This window comes from Piliocolobus tephrosceles, chromosome 17 (genome assembly GCF_002776525.5).
Source record: "Piliocolobus tephrosceles isolate RC106 chromosome 17, ASM277652v3, whole genome shotgun sequence".
Taxonomy (NCBI): domain Eukaryota; kingdom Metazoa; phylum Chordata; class Mammalia; order Primates; family Cercopithecidae; genus Piliocolobus; species Piliocolobus tephrosceles.
In genome coordinates this window covers 46,514,706-46,535,330 of record NC_045450.1, presented here as the reverse complement: position 1 = coordinate 46,535,330, position 20,625 = coordinate 46,514,706, and the positions used below count along the sequence as shown (strand labels likewise).

At 36.2% G+C, this 20,625-nt stretch overlaps 1 protein-coding gene across 1 annotated transcript in view; it reads left to right on the top strand.

Annotated features, from left to right (window-relative positions):
* Nucleotides 1–20,625, top strand: part of CDH8 (cadherin 8) — a 382,964-nt gene that overhangs the window by 131,693 nt on the left and 230,646 nt on the right. Inside the window, exon 6 of the mRNA XM_023209860.1 lies at nucleotides 1–243. Coding sequence (XP_023065628.1) covers nucleotides 1–243 — 243 coding nt within the window. The remainder of the gene's footprint in view (nucleotides 244–20,625) is intronic.

Here is a 20,625-nt window from a genome sequence, read left to right as displayed (position 1 = left end):
GTGATGGAGCTGGGACCATCTTTCAAATAAATGATGTAACTGGAGATATCCATGCTATAAAAAGACTTGACCGGGAGGAAAAGGCTGAGTATACCCTAACAGCTCAAGCAGTGGATTGGGAGACAAGCAAACCTCTGGAGCCTCCGTCTGAATTTATTATTAAAGTTCAAGACATCAATGACAACGCACCAGAGTTTCTTAATGGACCCTATCACGCTACTGTACCAGAAATGTCCATTTTGGGTATGTATGCTTCCAATTTCACAGACCTATTAAAAGTCATCTTTAAAATAGCTCCTGGCATCAAGGATCATGTATTGCTGAATAAAAGACATTTATTACCGCCTTATCTCTAATTTGCATTTCCAAATTCCCCTTTTTTGGCCTCAGTTCCACAGCTCAGTAGCTTTAGTCCCTTAGTAATAGGAACCGACGGAAGAGCAAGTTTATTAAAATATCTTTCCTTACATGACAATACTTCAATAGGCTGAATTTGTATTCCTCTCATAGACTTGTAGTTTGAGTATTGTTACTGAGGCGGATTTATCAAGATTTGTTCTAACATGCCAAGCTAATCCTGTTGATATTTGCTTGATGTTTAATTATTTGTTTGTGTATATTCACATGCAGATGCAGCACACAGAGAAATAGAAAGTCATCTAGGCCTGTAGTCAGCCAGATACTAGGTTGCTCTGGTGGTTTGTGTCTAGGGTGGATTAGGCAGTCAAGATTACCAAGGGCCTCTGTATTTGTGTCCGTCTTAACAACATTTTTTAGGAGTGACTGCTAGTACCATTGACCCACTCTCAATTTTTCTGAGCCATTGAAGAAGCCATTACATATTACAGAGCAATCTGTATTTCAAACATGATTTTATTCTTGTTTCTTCCTCTTTGGATCTGCTTATCTATCCATAAACCTGGCCTTGATGATAAGAAACCCCTCAACCTAGACATTCTATAATAAAAGGAAGGATTTTAGAGCTCTACCTTGTATGACAAAAGTAGTAGGCAGAATCTAAAGTTCAAAGTATAAGATTACAAAAGCCTTTTTTAAAAAATGTGTAATGCATATACAAGTTTGTTTCAAATTGCATTTAAGACAGCCTATAAGGATGCATACTATGTAGTAAAGTCACATAGGTTTGAAGCAGGTGAACAAGATGAAACAAATAAACACAGGTAGAGATAAATTGGAAGTCAGAATTTGGTGAATACAGACATGTATATTCATTATTTAAAGCCCCCAAATTTAGGATTAAAAGAACTGCAAGAAAAAATAAAAAAGGAAATCTGATCAAGAACCCTGTCCACAAGTTTTATAAAATCAAATTGCTCAAGCGAATTGAAAATAAATAAAGATATGAACACCAGAGGAAGTATACAGACATATAGTGTCTTCAGTAACATCTTCACTTTAGACTCAAATAAAGGCCAAGTATTGATTATGGTTTCCGAGGCTAAATTGGGTGACCATTATCAGGTATAGTACAGAATGTCCTTACCTCCCAAATGTGGTCCTGATATTTTAATTTAGCAATCCAGTGACATACTCGTGTGTGTGTGTGTGTGTGTGTGTGTGTGTGTGCGCGCGCGCGCCTGTGTGTGTGTGTCTTTATAACATTCCTGATGGAAATTAGTTGGAATTTAAATTTCAAATAAAGAAAAAATCTTTTGTAGAATAAATGACTTAATTTGCAAGTAAGTTATTCTCATGCATTTCTGAGAAAGAGAATATCCTAGTTGCTCTCCTTGACTTGATGTGTTTTATGTTTGAATGACTTTCTCTTATTTTGTCGTGTACTCTTTAAGGTTATTTTGTTCCTCAGAGTTCTTTTTTCTTCCCCAGACTACCTTTTGCTATCCCTCTTCCTCTTTCTCACCCTTCTCCATTAGTTCTCCTCCTTCATCTTCTCCTCCTCCTGTTTCTTCTTTTCTTTATCTCCTTGCCATCTCCTTTTCTCTCTCCTTCCCTCCATTGTCTTTCACAGTCACCCCTGTATCTTCAGCCGTTTGTTTAACGTGGCTGACTGTAAAAATCATATGCCTTGCCCCATTGGTCTGCTTAAGCTGTTAATCCACATTGTCAATTCCTTTATGAACATTATCATCTGGATATTTCAAAGGCAACTCAAATTTTGCATTAAAAATCAAACTATGTACAGGGGTAAAGCTGGAAACCATCATCCTCAGCAAACTAACACAGGAACAGAAACCCAAACATCATATGTTCTCATTGATAAGTAGGAGTTGAACAATGAGAACACATGGACACAGGGAAGGGAATATCATACACCAGGGCCTGTCAGGGTGTGGGGATCTAGGGGAGGGATAGCACTGGGATAAATACCTAATGTACATGATTGATTGATGGGTGCAGCAAACCACCATGGCACATGTATACCTATGTAACAAATCTGCACATTCTGCACATGTATCCCAGAACTTAAAGTATAATTTTAAAAAATACATAGAAAAAATGACTGGACAGAATATCCCAGAATGACATTGCAGTCACTTTTGGGTAGAAAAAAAAAAAATTCAAACTTAATTCCTTTCGTGACATTTTCTTTTGTCTGTTTTCTGACTTCTCTTACTTTATCAGTGACTCCAATGCACTCTAAAATCCCATGTAAAACATGCAAGTGATATTGTTGAATCTGTTTTTACTCATTAAGCTTCACCAGTAGCCTGTCCATTTAATCCCTAATTCCAACCACTACTGACTGCTGTGTAATCTTGATGCATCATCCCATTCCTTTCTTTCTTTTTTGTTGAGACGGAGTCTTGCTCTGTCGCCCAGGCTGGAGCGCAGTGGCCGGATCTCGGCTCACTGCAAGCTCCGCCTCCCGGGTTTACGCCATTCTCCTGCCTCAGCCTCCCAAGTAGCTGGGACTACAGGTGCCCGCCACCTCGCCCGGCTAGATTTTTGTATTTTTTTTTTTTAGTAGAGACGGGGTTTCACCATGTTAGCCAGGATGGTCTCGATCTTGAGCCACCGCGCCCGGCCCATCCCATTCCTTTCTTTCGACCACTCTCCAAAATCACATCTTAATGACCCTCACTGGATTATTGATGATCTCAGGAATTTTCCAAATAGTGTGCTGGATTCCAACCATGTTCTTTCTTAGCTGATATATGTATTTATCCCAGAGGAAAAAATATCCCTTCCATTTTATTGGTGTTCAGCTACTTACCCAGGGGGACTTTTCATGGTCTGGCTTCATTTGATTCTTTTTTTACCTGCCTACAATATGACTTTGGTCATATCATATTGCTGACTTTGGTTGGCAGCAAATCACAAGTGATTTCAGGTCTTCATTTGTTACCCATATATTTCTTCTGCCAAGACTCCACTTTATCTACCTCTTGTGAAAGGAGCTCTATTTTTTTTTTTCCTTCTTATCAAAATTACTTTTTTTTTTTTTTTTTGAGACGGAGTCTCATTCTGTTTCTCAGGCTGGAGTGCAATGGCACGATCTCTGCTCACTGCAAACTCTGCCTCCCTGGTTCACACAATTCTCCTGCCTCAGCCTCCTGAGTAGCTGGGATTACAGGAACATGTCACCATGCCTGGCTAATTTTTGTATTTTAAGTAGAGACATGGTTTCAATATGACCATATTCCATATTGGTCAGGCTGGTCTTGAACTCCTGCCCTCGTGATCTGCCCCCTTCAGCTTCCCAAAGTGCTGGGATTACAGTTGTGAACCACTGCGCCCGGCCCAAAATTGTTTCTTTATGGCTGGCTGGAATGACGCTTTTCCTAGGAAAGCTTCTGTGTTTTTCGCTCAGAAAGTTATCTTTCTACCATTACCACCCACACACACACATAAAAAACACATAAACAAGCAAAAATACCTCCATCTTTTCACTTCGTTTGGCTTCTGACTTACAAACAGGAACTGAGAAACACTATATATATTTTTCTCTTTTTTTCATGTTGTTTGGTCATTTCATTTAGGCCGGATGACTTTCTAATTCATCCTTTCATGTAGATTAGAGTAAGATGGTTTTAATGAATGATTGCTGCCCACAAAACATACAGCACACTTTATCTTAATTGTTAATAAACGTCGAATAGAGAAGCTGTTATTTTTGCCTCGTTATGATTTCTACATCTTCATGCCAAGCCTGTATCTATTGATTGTAAGTGTGTCAGAGGCTCTCTTTTCTGTGTAAGTCATGTGTCTGATTAATATGTTGAGAAAGAAAACTGCAGAAACATCTGCAAACATCAAGTCCATTTTCAGATAAGAAAAGGATTTAAAATATATTACTAGCAGCCAGCATGGTGAAACCCTGTCCCTACTAAAAATGCAAAAATTAGCTGGATGTGGTGGCGTGTGCCTGTAATCCTAGCTACTCGGGAGGCTGAGACAGGGGATTCGCTTGAACCTGGCAGGCGGAGGTTGCAGTGAGCGGAGATTATACCACTGCACTCCAGCCTGGGTGACAGTGTGAGACTCTGTCTCAAAAAAATAAATAAATACATAAATATATATATAAAATTAGCTACATAATGAAGTGCCTATGTGCACTTGTAAACACATACATACATGTATATATTTCTCCATCTAAAATGTTTTTGCTAATAGACATTTAAATAATCCACACTAACATATATGTATTGTATATAGATTCATAGTTATGTATGTTGTATATGATACATATATAATATATAAAGATATATATGATACATATATAATATATAAAGATATGTGATACATATATAATATATAAAGATATATGATACATATATAAGGATATTTTATATATATTTTAAATATATATATATATTTTAGCCTGTGACATGTCTTCCAAAAACCACAGGGGATGTGTTGAAGTTTCCAGTGTGAGTTTGAATCCTGGTTCTGTCCCTTATTATCAGGTTGACTATGAAGTTTAGGGAGGTTAAATTATTGCCATTTTCCTTAGCTACAAAGCAAGGATAATAATTTTTATGTTGCTTTCATTGTGTGGGACTTGCATGACAAAGTGCAATGTAAAGGTATGCCAAAAAGTAAATAAGTGTTCCACAATTGGTTGTTGTTTATGGCTTTAAAATTATTTTTATTAACTTGTTTCCCACCTTACCTTTGGACCTTTCTTTACATATCGATTTGATTCATTGGATGTCTAGTGTCTGTGTGATTACAACCTCTCTGGCTAAAGGAAGCAGAGGTGGCTGCACTATTTTATTGTGAAGTGTGAGTTATTCCCTTCATTTCTCATGAAGGTGAATATCTGAAAGAAGGTCAGCTACTATCTCTTTTTTCTCCCCCTTACCACTGTTCTTCCTTAGCCTGTCTCTTCCCTCCTCTCCTTCCTTCTTTCATTTTTCTTCCTTTGCTGTGCCAGAAATGCCAGCACGTGCACCTGTATGCCCCGAGGAATGCCAGCAAATGCTGAGGGATTTCATTGTGCAGAAAGTGAAGAATACAATTCTAATTGAGAAATTTACCAATATTAAATTGAAATGAATGTGATGTTCGAGAACTGTCTTCCAGTTGACAGGCTGTCAAGACAAAACACACATATATATTTGCCCAAATGGCAGCCAAATTATTTTAGAAATATCTTATTTGGAAGCTGGAGACACAGTTCTTTTTTATTCTACTGTGAATTTCATGACTTGATGAGAATTCACTTTTGTAGCAATACTGCATAAATAGAGGTATGTGAGCTTGTCTGATTTTAACTGTGGATCCCAAACTAGCGTTGCTGAAGTTGGTTTTTCAATGCAAATGTCTCTACCTTTAGTAAGTTCTAGACATTTTAAATATATATTTTGATTGTTTTTGTGTATTGGGGTCAAGTGTATTGTAATCCTGATTGTTCTCTAAACCTGAGTTTGAGTCAAACGAAGTTTTTATTTGACTTTGACTTAGATTTGCAGGTTATTTGGCTCCAAATCTGACTTCTTGTGTAAATGGCATAACCCATCTAAGCCTGACTTTCTGTGTCTCTATAATGTATACAATAATCCCTGCCCACAAGTATGTTTGGAGGAATTCAATAATTATATTTAATGTGCTACCTACTTGGCCTTTAGTTTCTTCACAACCATTCGTTTGTGACTTACTTCTACCAGTATGATTTAATAAATTGCCTGTGTAATATGAATACATTGGTTGAAGAAAAATTGCTTGACAAGACCTAACTTTATATTTCAAAATGCATATGTTGGAATTAATCCTATTTTACTCAAAAGCATATTAGTGAAGGTTGAAATAAAGGGATGAGAAAGAGAGTAGTGTTTAAGTTGGTAGACATTATTGCATTGTTGTGTGCACAGATATATAAAACATGACATTTGGGGTATTCTTAGTTTTCTCTGAGGTCCAGGGCTCCTCTATTGATGACCGATAAGTATTGAGAAGTTACTATATGCCAGAAGCTGTGTTAAATGCTTCTAATATACACAACAATACTATTACGTTAGTATCAATATTAGTTTTTCTATTCTTCATTATTTTTAATCAGAAAATTAGGGAAAATACTACATAATATAAAGTCAGATATTAAGTGGTTGAACTGAAATTTAAAACCAGACATCTGGTTCTACCTCCCATGGGCTTAACCAGTATGCTCTACTGATCTTTGATTATATCTCTAGATAATTCTGTTTATAAGAGCATTATGATTCTGCAGAATATTTATAGTAGTTAATGTTTTTCCAAGGTGGAAGAACTCTTGAGGTCAGCCTACTTTGCAAATTAAATTGAAGTACTGAGAGGAGAATTGGATAGGAAGTTTGAGAGAGGTATTATATACTTTTCAATACAGGAATATGAGGACTTTAAAAATGTCAGAATTATACATCACATAGAAATTAAAATAACAATAAAATTAATGAAGAGCTACGTGATAATTACTGCTAAATATATTAAAGGTAAAGACTAACAAGAGTAAGTTGAATGGACTCTGGGTTTCTTGGTAGCAAATGCAAAAGAGGAATGCATGCATTACCAAAAAATATTAATTGAAATATCAGAAGAAGGTCAAGAAATGACTAAGTAAATTTATAGCTGAAAAAGGCAAATCTCAGTCTTTTCCAAGGCGGTTTCACTGAGGAGGTTATAGAAGTCAGTATATGATGGGCAAGTCTCCTTGAACAACGACTCCTTAATTTCATGTGAAAATTATTAAATAATTTCAGTCTTTCTCCTTGTGTAAACTATGGCTATGTTTTCCTCTTCTGGAGGAATGCTCATAGAAAACACATCCTATTTCTCTTGGGCTGTTTTGTTATCTTTGATTTAGAATGAATTTAATCTTAGAGGAAAGATGCAAATGTTGTCCAATTGTATTGTTTCTGAACCGTTTGAGAGTAAATTGTTGACATTTTGACCCATCACCTAAGTAGTCTTCCTGTATGAATGTTCTTCTAAGCCAACAAAATACAATTGTCAAAATTAGGAAATTAATCTTGACACACCATCGATATCAAATACACAGACCTCATCCAATGAAACCCCAGCTGTCCCAATAACATGCATTTTAGTAAAAGTATCATGTCTAGAACCAGACTAACACAGGACTCCTTCAATCTGGAAGGACTCTGCAGTCTTCTTCACGTATGACTTTCACACCTGACCATGGTACAATTATTGTATAGAATTTTTTAAGATTTTTCTGATGTTTCCTTAGGATTAGATACAGAATATGCATTTTTGACAAGACTATCACAGATAATGGCTTACTAATTTGAATCAGGTGGTACGTGATTTTGATTTATTCCGTAATTGGTGACAATAATTTTGATCACTTTATGAAGGAAGTGTTTGCCCTGCCTCTCCATCATAGTTTGTTTTCTCTTTGCACTTAACACTTTATGAAGAGGTACTTAGAGACTATGTAAGTATCTTATTCCTCATGAAACTATTAACCCAAAATTTTAACATCCATTGAAGTTTCTTGGCTGAATTAATGATTACTGTGGGAGCTGCCGAGTGGTGATTTTCTTAATTCCATCATTCTATCTACAGTCATTGGTTAGCATTCTTCTGCAAGTAAAATTTTCTCTTCACATTACTTTGCTTGCATATTTATTTACATTAGCTTTGACTTTTAGATTTCCATTTTATTTAATGAGTTATAACAGGTTGAGTCATTTATCCTGATGCTCAGATTATCTGACACTTGGCCATGATGTGGCCTTGGTGCTGAGTTTTCTGTCCTACTGACATGCCTCCATTATTCTTTGGGTACATTCTCACCTTTTGGCCCAACACACTGAGGCTCATTTTGTACTTTTTCTGGCCCAGCCCTAGAATGAGCCATTTACACACAAAAAAAATCTGGTTCCATTTAAAGGAGAATTGTATTTACATATGAAAGTATGGGCATTAGTTGTGTTCATTGCTATTAGGATGTCAGTGTTCTGAAGCCTTCTCAATGGACAGGGCTGAACTAAGGAATGTTTGGGAGAATGTACAAACACACACACGCACGCACACACACACGCACACACACACACTATATGCCAGAAGCTGTGTTAAATGCTTCTAATATACACAATACTATTATGTTAGTACCGATATTAGTTTTTCTATTCTTCATTATTTTTAATCAGAAAATTAGGGAAAATACTACATAATATAAAGTCAGATATTAAGTGGTTGAACTGAAATTTAAAACCAGACATCTGGTTCTACCTCCCATGGGCTTAACCAGTATGCTCTACTGATCTTTGATTATATCTCTACATAATTTTGTTTATAAGAGCATTATGACACACACACACACATCTACCTGTACTGGGTTGGATAGCGTTCCCCAAAACTTCATGTCCCTTCAGAACCTTAGAGTATGACCTTATTTAGAAACAGCGTTTTTGTAGATACCATTAGTTAAATTGAGGTCATACTGGATTTGACTGGGCCCTAAGTCCAATGATTGGTGTCCATCTAAAAAGGCCATGGAAAGATACAGACTCACACAGGGAAGAAGGTTGTTTGAGGACAGAGGCAGAGATTGGAGTTTTGCCTCCACAGCCAAGAAGAACCAGAAGCCACACGTAGCTGGAAAGGGCCTAGAAGGATCCTTAAGGGGGGAACTGGTGTTGGATCTGACAACATCTTGATTTTGGACTCCAGACTTCCGAGAGAATAAACTCCTGTTGTAAGGAGCTCCATTTTTGCTAATTTGTCATGGCAGCCCAAGGAAACTAACATGCTGTATATCTCTCTATTGAAAACTACAAGTTTAGCTCTATAACTGCATTCTAAAATGACACCTCAGGCTTCATTTTCATTTTTTCCCCTTTCTTTAACAGTGAGGAATATATCTCTTTGTTTTTAATGTAGTTGTAAGTTAGTTCACCGCTTATCCTTGCAGTAACTTATCTCCATTTGCTACCTCACCCATCCCTGTACTCCCCGACACAAGTATTTATCTACTGTCCCACTCTTCCTCTACCTCCTGTCCTTATGTGGTATCCCAGCTTGCCCAGTCATCCACACCTTATAGCGGAAGGTGTTCAGGCAGAAGGCAGAAGTTAAGAATGGAGACAGGAAACTCTATAATACCCTGTATTTTTATTTGTCTGTATATTTCAACTGTTTCTTATATCATAATAGATGAGTGGCAACATTTTCTGATCTGTATTCAAAACTGGTTTAGTGCCAAAAAAAGTACAAATGTATTTGATAAACACCAAATTAAAGAAAGTGAAACTGCTTTTGCTATTTCAATCTCTAAAGTATAACCGTATATCATAATTTGATAAATTCATATAGGATACTCTTTTGGAGATTTAGACATATTGTATGCTCTTTTGGAAATTCATATTCATTTTTATGACCCCAGAAACTATTTTTTCAAAAGTATCCTGCAGACATTACAGAGTTTTACTCCACAAAAGCTCTGGAGACACATATCTAATGAGAACACATTTTTGGTTTTATGAAAGGCCACATGTTAATTTAGCATGCAGCTAAATAGTAAAATTTGCAGTTTCTAAAAAGTGAATTGTAAATTATGATGACTACAGCTTACATGAATTAGCTTGTTATTCTTGTCATTGCCCAGTACATATTTTATTCTCTAAAATAAAGAATATTTCTGAAGTAATAATCAAAGAGGCTCATTTTCATATTTTTTATTATTAAAGAAACAATTTGTGTCACATAGCCTTAAAAGATCAAAGGATGTACATACTGACAAACTGTCTTCAACCTAACACATTGCTTTTTTATAATTTATAGGTTGTGTCCTTCTTTCTCCCTCTCATCTAGATTTTAAAAGAATTTGGCAGCACATCTCTATTTTTAAAGGAAAGATGCAAAGTGGGAAAGGGGAAAAGCATATCTTGATGGATTTGATTATATTTTTTCTTGTTTCATTCAGAGTGATGAACAAAATTGAAATTCTTTAGGAAAACATGGGTGAGAAATCATGAGGATTGAAATAAACACTTTCAAAAGAAATCTAGCTGTTCTACCTGATATGAATGACTAAGGCAGCTGTGGTTCCAAAACTCTACAATGGGATGAGGAATCTGTAGTTTCTCTTCTGCTTGAAGAAGCTAAACTTCTGTTAGAGATATGTAGGCAGTTGATGTAATAAGCGAATCTTTTTTTTTTTTTTTAACTTTATAATGAAAGTGAAGCAGTGGCTTCTAATATGGGAATTTTTGTGCTATTTGGAGGTCTCCCTAAATGGTCTATGGTTTAGAAATTACCAATTTATCCAAAAGGGGAAATTGGTTACAGCTAATTATTAGGGGTACCTAAAATGCACTAGTCTTCCAAGAAGCATTGAGTTACTTCTTTTCTTTTCTTTTTTTTTTTTTCTCACTCTGTTGCCCAGGCTGGAGTGCAGTGGTGCAATCTTGGCTCACTGCAAGCTCTGCCTGCCATTCTCCTGCCTCAGCATCCCAAGTAGCTGGGACTACAGGCACCCACTGCCACGCCTGGCTAATTTTTTTTTTTTGTATTTTTAGTAGAGACGGGGTTTCACCATGTTAGCCAGGATGGTCTCGATCTCCTGACCTCGTGATCCACCCGCCTCGGCCTCCCAAAGTGCTGGGATTACAGGCGTGAGCCACCACGCCCGGCCGCATTGAGTTATTTCTACATCATGGCTGAGAACAAGCTTTGCAAACAATGATGACAATATAAACAAGGTTTATTTGAGTAACTTTTGTGATGGGGGAGCTCCTTCATTGGATTTTAACTTTTGCTCATTTGTACTCCCTAAATTATAATATTATGTTTTATTAAGGAATTAATTTATAACAGAAAAATACAATTAATCAATTTTATTGCCCTGTATGGGCTGCCAACTGTTTTTGGGACCTTACGTTGATAATCTCACATGCCTGATCTCTTCAGTTTAAAAATACTTGGTCCAAACGTCAACCTTTTATATATATATTTTATAGGTATACTAACAAATGTAGAATAGCGTAGGGAAGTTTATTGTAATCTTATAGAAACATCACTTTCAGTCATTTTGAAAACAGTTAAAATTATAGAACTATTTGCCATAGGGCCGTCTCAGCTGTCTCAGATTCACCCTGTCTGGGGTCCCATTATCAACATAAGCTGGGTGTTTTCAGCGGACTCTTCTTTTACAATTGGTCTATGGACTTAGGAATTTCAAGTATGAATCAGAAAATCCTTGAATTATTTCTAGAAGATGAAATCTCAGTCACCATCCAATAACAATTCCTCAGAATGACATAAATCACAAGAAAATGTGATGAAAACCTTCATTTGATTTTACAAGAGGTAATATTGGTATCATTTTTGTTATATATAATAGAATATTACATAAAATATATTTGAACAAATTACAAAAATGCCTGAAATTTGAACCTACTGAAACTAAATTTAACAATCTCTTCCTCTTACCCCATCCCCACAGGTAAAAAATGTGTCACTCCTGGTGGGTTGTGATTTGTTGCCTCGATTTGATTTAGAAACCTATATTTCTTAGTCACAGGCACTGATAATTTGAATTGGTGTTTCAGATGATTAAAATTAAAGAATTGGCTCAGCACTAACAATGTGTAAGTGAAGAGGCAACACTGATGATGTATCTTGATCTGTGTCTTTAAACTAGTGTTTAAAGACACATAACCAATTTATTTATATACCCTTGAACCAATAGCTCCCAGGCCTGTTCATAGCAGTAGCTAATGCTGAAGTTTTATTTCCCTTTTAATTTTTTCCTGTTATGTCTCTGTGCTTGCTAATTGGAATTATCTTAAACTCAATTTGATTATCCTAACGTTGTCTCTTTGTGTTCTTCAGAAATACATTTTCTACTCACTCACATCTTGGCTCTTGCTATTTCTAAATACATTGGTTTTCCTCTCTGAAAACTGCACCCTACTCTTCTGTTTTCAGAGATATATTCTATGGCCAGCATTTCAACCAAGCCTTCCCTGAGTCCTCCTGAAGAAAATAACACATCAACCACTTTCTATTCAAGTAATGTTGTGGTACTTGAAATATTGAAAAGTGTTTTCAAATCAGTCAATCTGCACTTACCGTAAGAAAAATCAAAACACTCAAGAAAAACTTTGTATTACAGATAGAGGATTGAGGAAACCAGATAGGCGTCTGCCTGGACAACCCCATGATCCTGTTTTCTTTCTTGCCTCTTTTTGCCCTCAGATGGGAATTATTATTTCAGGATTCAACATACTTATTGATCCCAGAAGATAAAAAGGCAAATCTTCCTATTTATTCAAGCCATAGGTGTGCTTAGAATTCTGTAAATCGAACGAACACCCATAGTATAAATTGTTATTACATAACCATTCTAGGAAATCATATATTAAAGGGGATTGGCAAGTAAACCTCACAGAGTTCAGCCTTTGTCCGCATTCGCTGGTCAGAGAAATGAATTAACTACATGTCAGGGCAGCTCCGAAACATGTATTTGTGAAATTCTGAAGACTTGCCTGAAAATGAATGTGGGACATTTTTGTCAATATATTTTTGGTGTATGCCTCGCTTTCTCAGAACCTTGTCTCTCATGGGCAGTGGGGATTTCCTAGAGTCTCCTTGTATCCATGTATTATTATTTCTTTAACTTTAACGTTCATGTATCGTGGACTTAATAATTATACTTTCTGGATTCACTGGACTTTGAAGTTTGCCATCTGGTTTTTAGACCCAAATGCACTGATTCTTTGGTTAACAATCATAGGTTTATGAATTTAATGGCATCTTTTCTATTCTCCGCACCAGTAATTTCACATGTATATATATTTGTATATATGCATTTGATATGTTATTAGACATCATGACAAAAAGACAAAAGATAGTTACAACATGAGGCTGTAGATGAGCATGTATAGCTATGTCTCACCTGAGATCACATGGAACATATGATCTCATATACATCCCCATCCTGAGGGAATCAGTTTTCATCCCTTGTGTCTGTGCTCAGAGTTTATAGTAATTCTAATCGTATTTGTGCTACCTTTTGAAGATGATTTCATTCATTTTCCTTTTGTCAGGGAGCATGACTCAAGGAGTCTTCTCTTTATAACCATGTCAGACTTTACAGATCTCATCATTGTCTATCAAATGTGAATCTCGGCAAGTAACAAGAGTGGTTTGAGTTCAGGAAATACATTGGGGATGGAGCAGTAGCGGGGGGATGTCCACAAAGTAAAGTTAATGCTTTTTGAAGTAAGTCTTGAAATGTCTATACATTATTCCTTCTGAAATCCAAGTGATGTTATCAGCTTAAGGCTAACATAAGGACTAATTAATATATTATTACATAGGGATTTATATTTAATACATGTGCAAAATAATATCCTAGGCATTCTACGTATTCATTCAATCTCCCAACAACCTTAGGAGGTGAATTTTATTATTCTTATTTTACAAATGAGAAAAGTAAGTTACATGATCATAAAGTAGTTTACTCGTGGTCTTGTCACAGATGAGAATAGGAGCTCCCCATCAGAAAGGCAGAACCAGTAACAGTCTACATACATAATAAAAGAGTTATAGGGATTAGACCTTATACGTCATGAAGCAGAGAGAGAAATCTGTGCAAAGCTGTTGCTTCTGCCTCTGGTGATGGGAAAAAAGCTGGACATGAAGTGGGGAAGACCAGGAACACACTGAAATCCCAGGGGACCAACTAGAACCCAGGGGGACAAAGTGGAGCCTATCTATATCTGTCTCTCATACTTCAAATTCCCATGCATTGGGTAGTCTGCAGGAGAACTGGTGCCCTTTGTCAGAGAGATTCACATGTATCTGGCCTAGGACTTGGCGAACCTGAAAGTGCGAATCCTAAGAAGCTGGAGGAGCTGTGAGCCTGGATGTTGCTGCATGCCAACATGGTGAGCTTGCAGATCTGCTGAATTACACAAGAGCCCAGTGCCTGATGTCTTGCTCTCACTTCCTGTCTGCCTTCTTCACTTCTGCTTTCAACGTCTCATGCCAGAACTAACTAGGGCAATGTAGAGAAGGGAGTTCTAGAAACAGAATTTCAGTTTAGCTTAATTGATAGAGAATGAAGCCACAACAGATACAGTTTACTTAGTTTCTGCTCTAGGCTAGGTAGGTGTAAAACACTGGAGATTTTTAGAAGGGGGCATTATATATGTCAATCATGACTGTTGTACATTGTATATTATATAAAGATTATAATATCAGTCAAGTATTACACATCTTTTACAGAAAAAAATGTAAATATAGTGGGTTTGTGTTGGGGTCAGAATTGTGTTCCCCACAAATTCATATGTTGAATCCGTAACTCTTAGTATCTCAGACTGTGATTGTATTTGGAGATGGGGCTTTTAAGGAGGTAAACAAGGTTAAATGAGGTCACGTGGTGGACCCTAATGCTGTCTGAATGGTGTCCTTACAAGAAGAGGAAATCTGGACACACAAAGAGACATCGGGGCACAAGTGCGCACATGGAAGAGGGAAGCCATCTGCAAGCCAGAGAGAGAAGGCTCAGAAGAAGCTAAGTCTGCCAGCATCTTGACCTTGGACTTCCAGCTTTCAGAACTGTAAGAAAATAGATTTCTGTGTTTAAGCCACCCAGTCTGTGGGAATTTCGTTATGGCAGCTGTATTAGTCTGTTTTCACACTGCTATAAAGAACACCACCTGAGACTAGGTAATTTATTTTTTAAAAAAGAGTTTTAATTGACCCACAGTTCGGCATGGCAGGGAGGTCTCAAGAAACTTACAATTATGGTGGAAGGCAAAGGGGAAGCAAGGCACATCTTACATGGCGACAGGTGAGAGAGAATGTAGTGCTGCAAAGAGGAAACTTCCAAACACTTTTCAAACCATCAGCTCTTGTGAGAACTCTCATTATCATGAGAACAGCATGGGGAAAACCGTCTCCATGATCCATGATCCAATCCCCTCCCACCAGGTCTCTCCCTCGACACATAAAGATTACAATTCGTGATGAGATTTGGGTGGGGATTCAGAGCCAAACCACATCAGCAGCCCTAGCAAACGAATGCTCTTTGCATGGTCAAGTTTACTGAATTAAGAATTACTAGAATTAAGATCCAGAACCAATCAGAGACATATTAAATCAGGTACTAGTGCTCTCCTTTCTATAACTACTCTGTCGCTGTATCAACCTGAACTTAGGGTCTTACCTATAGATAAGATAAAAAGCAAAAATCTCTTTCCAGCTATGACTTTTTTTTTTTTTTTTTTTTTTTTTTTAATTAGGAAATTTTGTGCTTCAGTGCCTGGAACCTCTTTTGTCTTTTAAATCAACTTTTAAATTTTAGTATAGTTTTAGATTTATGGAAAAGTAAAATTATAAAGATAGTTTCTAAATACCTCACACCAACATTCTATTCTTGTTAATGTGTTTCATTAGTATGATATATATGCTGCAATTAATGAACCAATGTTGACACATTTTAATTAAACTCTACAGTTTTTTCAGAGTTTGTTTTTATTTAATGTCTTTTATTTAATGATTTTTTCAGATTTTCCTTGCTTTTGATGACCTTGACAGATGAACGTGGGTCACGTATTTTTGTAGAATGCCCCTCAATTGAGAGTTGTCTGATACTTTTCTCATAATTTGACTGGGGTCACATGTTTGGGGAGGAAGACCACAGAGGTAAACGTGCCATTTTCATCATATCACAAGGGTACATACTATCAATAGGATTTATCATGGTTGATGTTGACCTTGATAAGATATTGTTTGTCAGGTTTCTCTCTGTAAAGTTACTCCTCCCCTCTTTTTCATACTGTACCATTTAGAAGGAAGTCACTATGTGCAGCACATACCTAAACAATAGGAAATGATGCTTATCACCCCCCATAATTATCTATGTAATTCATGTGAATTTCTTTCACATGGCAGATTTCCTTCCTTCCCTCCCTCCCTCCCTCCCTCCCTTCCTTCCTTCCTTCCTTCCTCTTCCTCCTTCCTTCCTTCCGTCCTCTTCCTCCTCCCTCTCTCCCTCCCTCCACACCTCTCTCCCTCTCTGACCTTCCTCCCCCACCTCTCTCCCTTCCTTTCTTTGTTTCATTCATTATAATGGACTCAAGTTTTTCTCTTTTTAATCTTAATACTTATGGTTATAATTCAATATACCTTTATTTCATTGCTCATTTTTACTCCCTAGGTAAATGGGGCCATTGAAATTCCCAGCCCCTATGTCTCTTAGGCATACCCCCAACATTTTTTAAAAATACATTTTTTAGCACTTCCTTACTTTCTTGCACTTCGAGATGTTGCAGGAACTACAGGATACTCCAGGTTCATCATTATATTTATTGCCCCAATTTTAGAATAGACCGTTTCTCCAAGGAGCCCTGGTACCTGTCTTTGGAAATGATATGAATAGTTCCTATTGCTTTAAGTACTCACCTACAATTTGTATAATAGCTGTGCAGTGGTGGCTCATTTTTATTTTAATTTTCGGTGTCCTAATAACAAATGGTGTTGATAATTGTTTTATACGTGTTTGTCATTTGTATATCGTCTTTGTTGAGGTGTGTTCAGACCTGTTGTCCATTTTTAAGTTGGGATGTATGTTTGTTTTTGAGTTGTAAGATATTTAAAAATAAATTTCAGCTTTTATTTTAGATTCAAGGGGTCTGTATACAAGTTTGTTATATTGGTATATTGTATAATGCTGAGGTTTGGGGTTTGATTGATCTCATCAGCCAGGTAATGAACATAGTACCTAATAAGTAGTTTTTCAGTCCTTCTTCCCTTCTCTCCCTCCTCTCTTTCAGAGTTCCTAGTGTGTATTGTTCCCATATTTGTGTCCATGTGTACCCAATATTTTGCTCCCACTTCTAAGTTGGAACCTGTGGTGTTTGTTATTTTTGTTTCTGTGTTAACATACTTAGGATGATGGCCTCCAGCTACGTCCATTTTACTCCAAAAGACATTACTTTTTTCTTTTTTACAGCTGCATAGTATTCTATGGTGTATATGTACCACATTTTCTTTATCCAGTCCACCTTTGATGGGCACTTAGATTGATTCCATGTCTTTGCTATTGTGAATCATGCTGCAATGAACATAACAAATGCATGTGTCTTTTTTGTAGAATGATTTATTTTCCTTTGGGTATATAACCATTAATGGGATTGCTGGGTTGAATGGTACTTCTGTTTTAAGTTCTTTGATTTTTAAGATTGCTTTGTATATTTTAGATTCAAATTCTTTATCAAATATTTGTTTGCAAATATTTGCTCCTGGTTTATGGTTACTCTTTTGATTTTCCTAACAGTGTCTCTCACAGAGCAGAAGTTTTTAATTTTAACAAAGCCTAACTTTTCAATTTTAAAAAAGTGAATCTTGCTTTTATCACTGTATCTGATGAGTGAACATTTTTTAATATTCCTGTTGGCCATTTGTATGCCTTCTTTTGAGAAATGTTTATTCAAGTCTTTTACCTATTTTTAAATTGAGAGCTGTGTTTTGTTTTTTTTTTTATTTTGTTTTTTGATTTTTTTTTTTTTTGAATAGTTGGTCCTTCTTTATCAAGTTGAGGAAGTTCTCCTCTGTTTCTGATCTGTTGAGAGCCTATCATGAATAGGTGTTAGATTTTGTTAAATGCTTTTTGCGTATCAGCTTATATGATCATAAAGTTTTCTTCTTTACCTTGTTGATATGAGGGAATATATTGATTAATTTTTTTTATTTTGAACAAGTGCTGCATTCCAAGAATAAATCCCACTTCTTTATCATGTGAGGATCTCTTTTACTTTTTCCAAATATGTTAAAAAATATTTTTACTATAGTGATAGCTAACATTAATTCAGAACTTATTCTTTTCTCAGCACACTTTTAAGTACTAATTTATAATCATTTGATTTTTATTGCATGATGTTAACACTATTATTTTTCTCAATTTGCAGATGAGGAAATAGATATATAGAGGTTAAGCAAGTTTCTGAAAATGATTATCTAATAGGTTATAAGAAAGATTTATACTGTATATTAAGCAGTGCTTTACAATGTACATGATTATTGTATTTCTCAGATAATTTAACATATTAAAGAAACACATTTTAATTAGTGTAACCAACACATTGACTACAGGAGTCCCATCAACAATTCGTAAGACATTGTAAAGATATCATTCCTTTGTTATCACATAAGATAATGGCAGAAAACACAGAATGAAAGCAATCAGTCAATTTATAGATGAACAGAAGTACTGAGTCAGCTCCAATGATCACATTATATATAAGAGCCATCTTAAAATGCTGTCAGACCTAAATGACTTTGAGAAATGCTACACAAGAAGATTTTATCTTTCCTTTCTTCTGCTCAAAATTGGTCCTCCTACTCCTATCCTTTAAAATGTGTTCATGGACAATCTGTTTACTAAGTTATCATTACCAATGTTACCTACTTATTCCTATTGTTTGAAAGTTTGTGTGGAAAAAGGGAATGAATACCGTAATGAATATCTTATAGTCATCAACTCCCTAACCTGTTTCAAGTCTGCACTGAACGTCCAACATTCACTCAGTGTCTACCTAACTCATTCTGTGTGTACACTCTAGTTACTATGCATCTTCCTATTGTCAGTGTGAAATGCCAGCAGTTAGCATATACGGGTTGCTTCTGTTCTGGGACACAGGCAGACATTCCACCAAATCTTGTTGAATTAGTCTCAACCGCAGGTATTTGCCAGGAAAACTAGGAGGATGTTGAAACTGTACCTTTGCAAGTAGCTCAACATAAACATATGTGAACTTAGGAGCCATTAGGCAAACATGATCCTTTATTAAAGTAAAAAGGTAAAGCCAGGACCCACAGAGGTGGGTGGAGATGGAACAGGCAACCAAGACAAGAAAAAGTGAGAGACTGTGAAACTTCTTGTTGGTTTTCTTAGTCTTTGGTTCTACAAACATACTGATCTTTAGACATTTCCCATCTCTGGCTTCAATGGTACTTCCATCTATCTATAGAAGACAACTCAAAAAATGGAGGGATGTATCATGTTACTTAAAAACAAACATTTCTTGAGAAATATGAAGTCGTCTCCTGGATGCCTTCGGTGACAGTGATGACAGTGACTATGGGGATTCAAAGGAACTTTGGTCTGTAAGAGGATATAAAAACATCTTTCTTCCTGGCTATGTAAACAGTGTATAAAGATAAATATTTATATCCACACAGATTATATGCAGTTATTTTTATTATTTTATTATATTAATTTATTAATATATTATTATAATTTATTATATTACATATAATACAATTTATTATATTATATATATAAACACAAGAATAGACTATCACTCCTGTCTCTGCCTTGTGAAAGATCTTGGCTCCTTAGGGTTAGGCATGGTGTGAATGTCAGAACTATGTAGTAGATATCTTCAAACTATAATGTGAACAAACTAGAAAGTTTTTTCTTTGTCTGCCGTCGACTGCTGCACAGATAAAAGCAATGAGCTGTAATGTTAAATCCTTGGGAAAGTTAGAACCAGGGTAGGGGGTGGGATATCTCCTTCTACTGGGCTTATGAAAGGATCATGCATTTCCTTGAACTGGGAGATAGAACGAGAGAAGGAATATTCTCAGTTCAGTAGGAAAAAAGACTCCGTGCTGACTGCAATGTCACTCTTCCATCCATTTATATTCACAGATCCTATTAATGGATGTCAGATAGCCTACAGTCTTCTATGCTTCGTTCTTTTTGAAATTACTGTTAAAGAAAACTAGATGAACGAGACTGAAAACAAAGGGCAAAATTCTGTCCCAAGAATGTCTTTATTGTCCTTTTTCTCACCTTGACAGAATAATCTGAATAATGACAATCACCCTAGGATTCTTTTTTTTTTGGATCACTATTCCTGTGTAATTATGAGAGCTGCTGTTACCATTAAGTGACAATGAAATAATATCAAACAATTCCCATACATTTACGTATATGTAACAAGTTACAATGTCAAAATTAAATGAAAGGAGAAATACCAGTATCGGTCTTAAGAGCTGCTCTTACAGCATCTCACAGTTCTGATAAACACTATTTAAGTGCCTTGTGAAGGCCTTTTTTAGGGAGACTGTCAGCGAAGAAAGTGAGACTATGTGATGTGAATCTAGCACCAAGAGCGTTAGTAACCTAGATTTCTCATGAACATAGATAGTAATTCTTGTGTTCAGGCTTTTCTACATTTT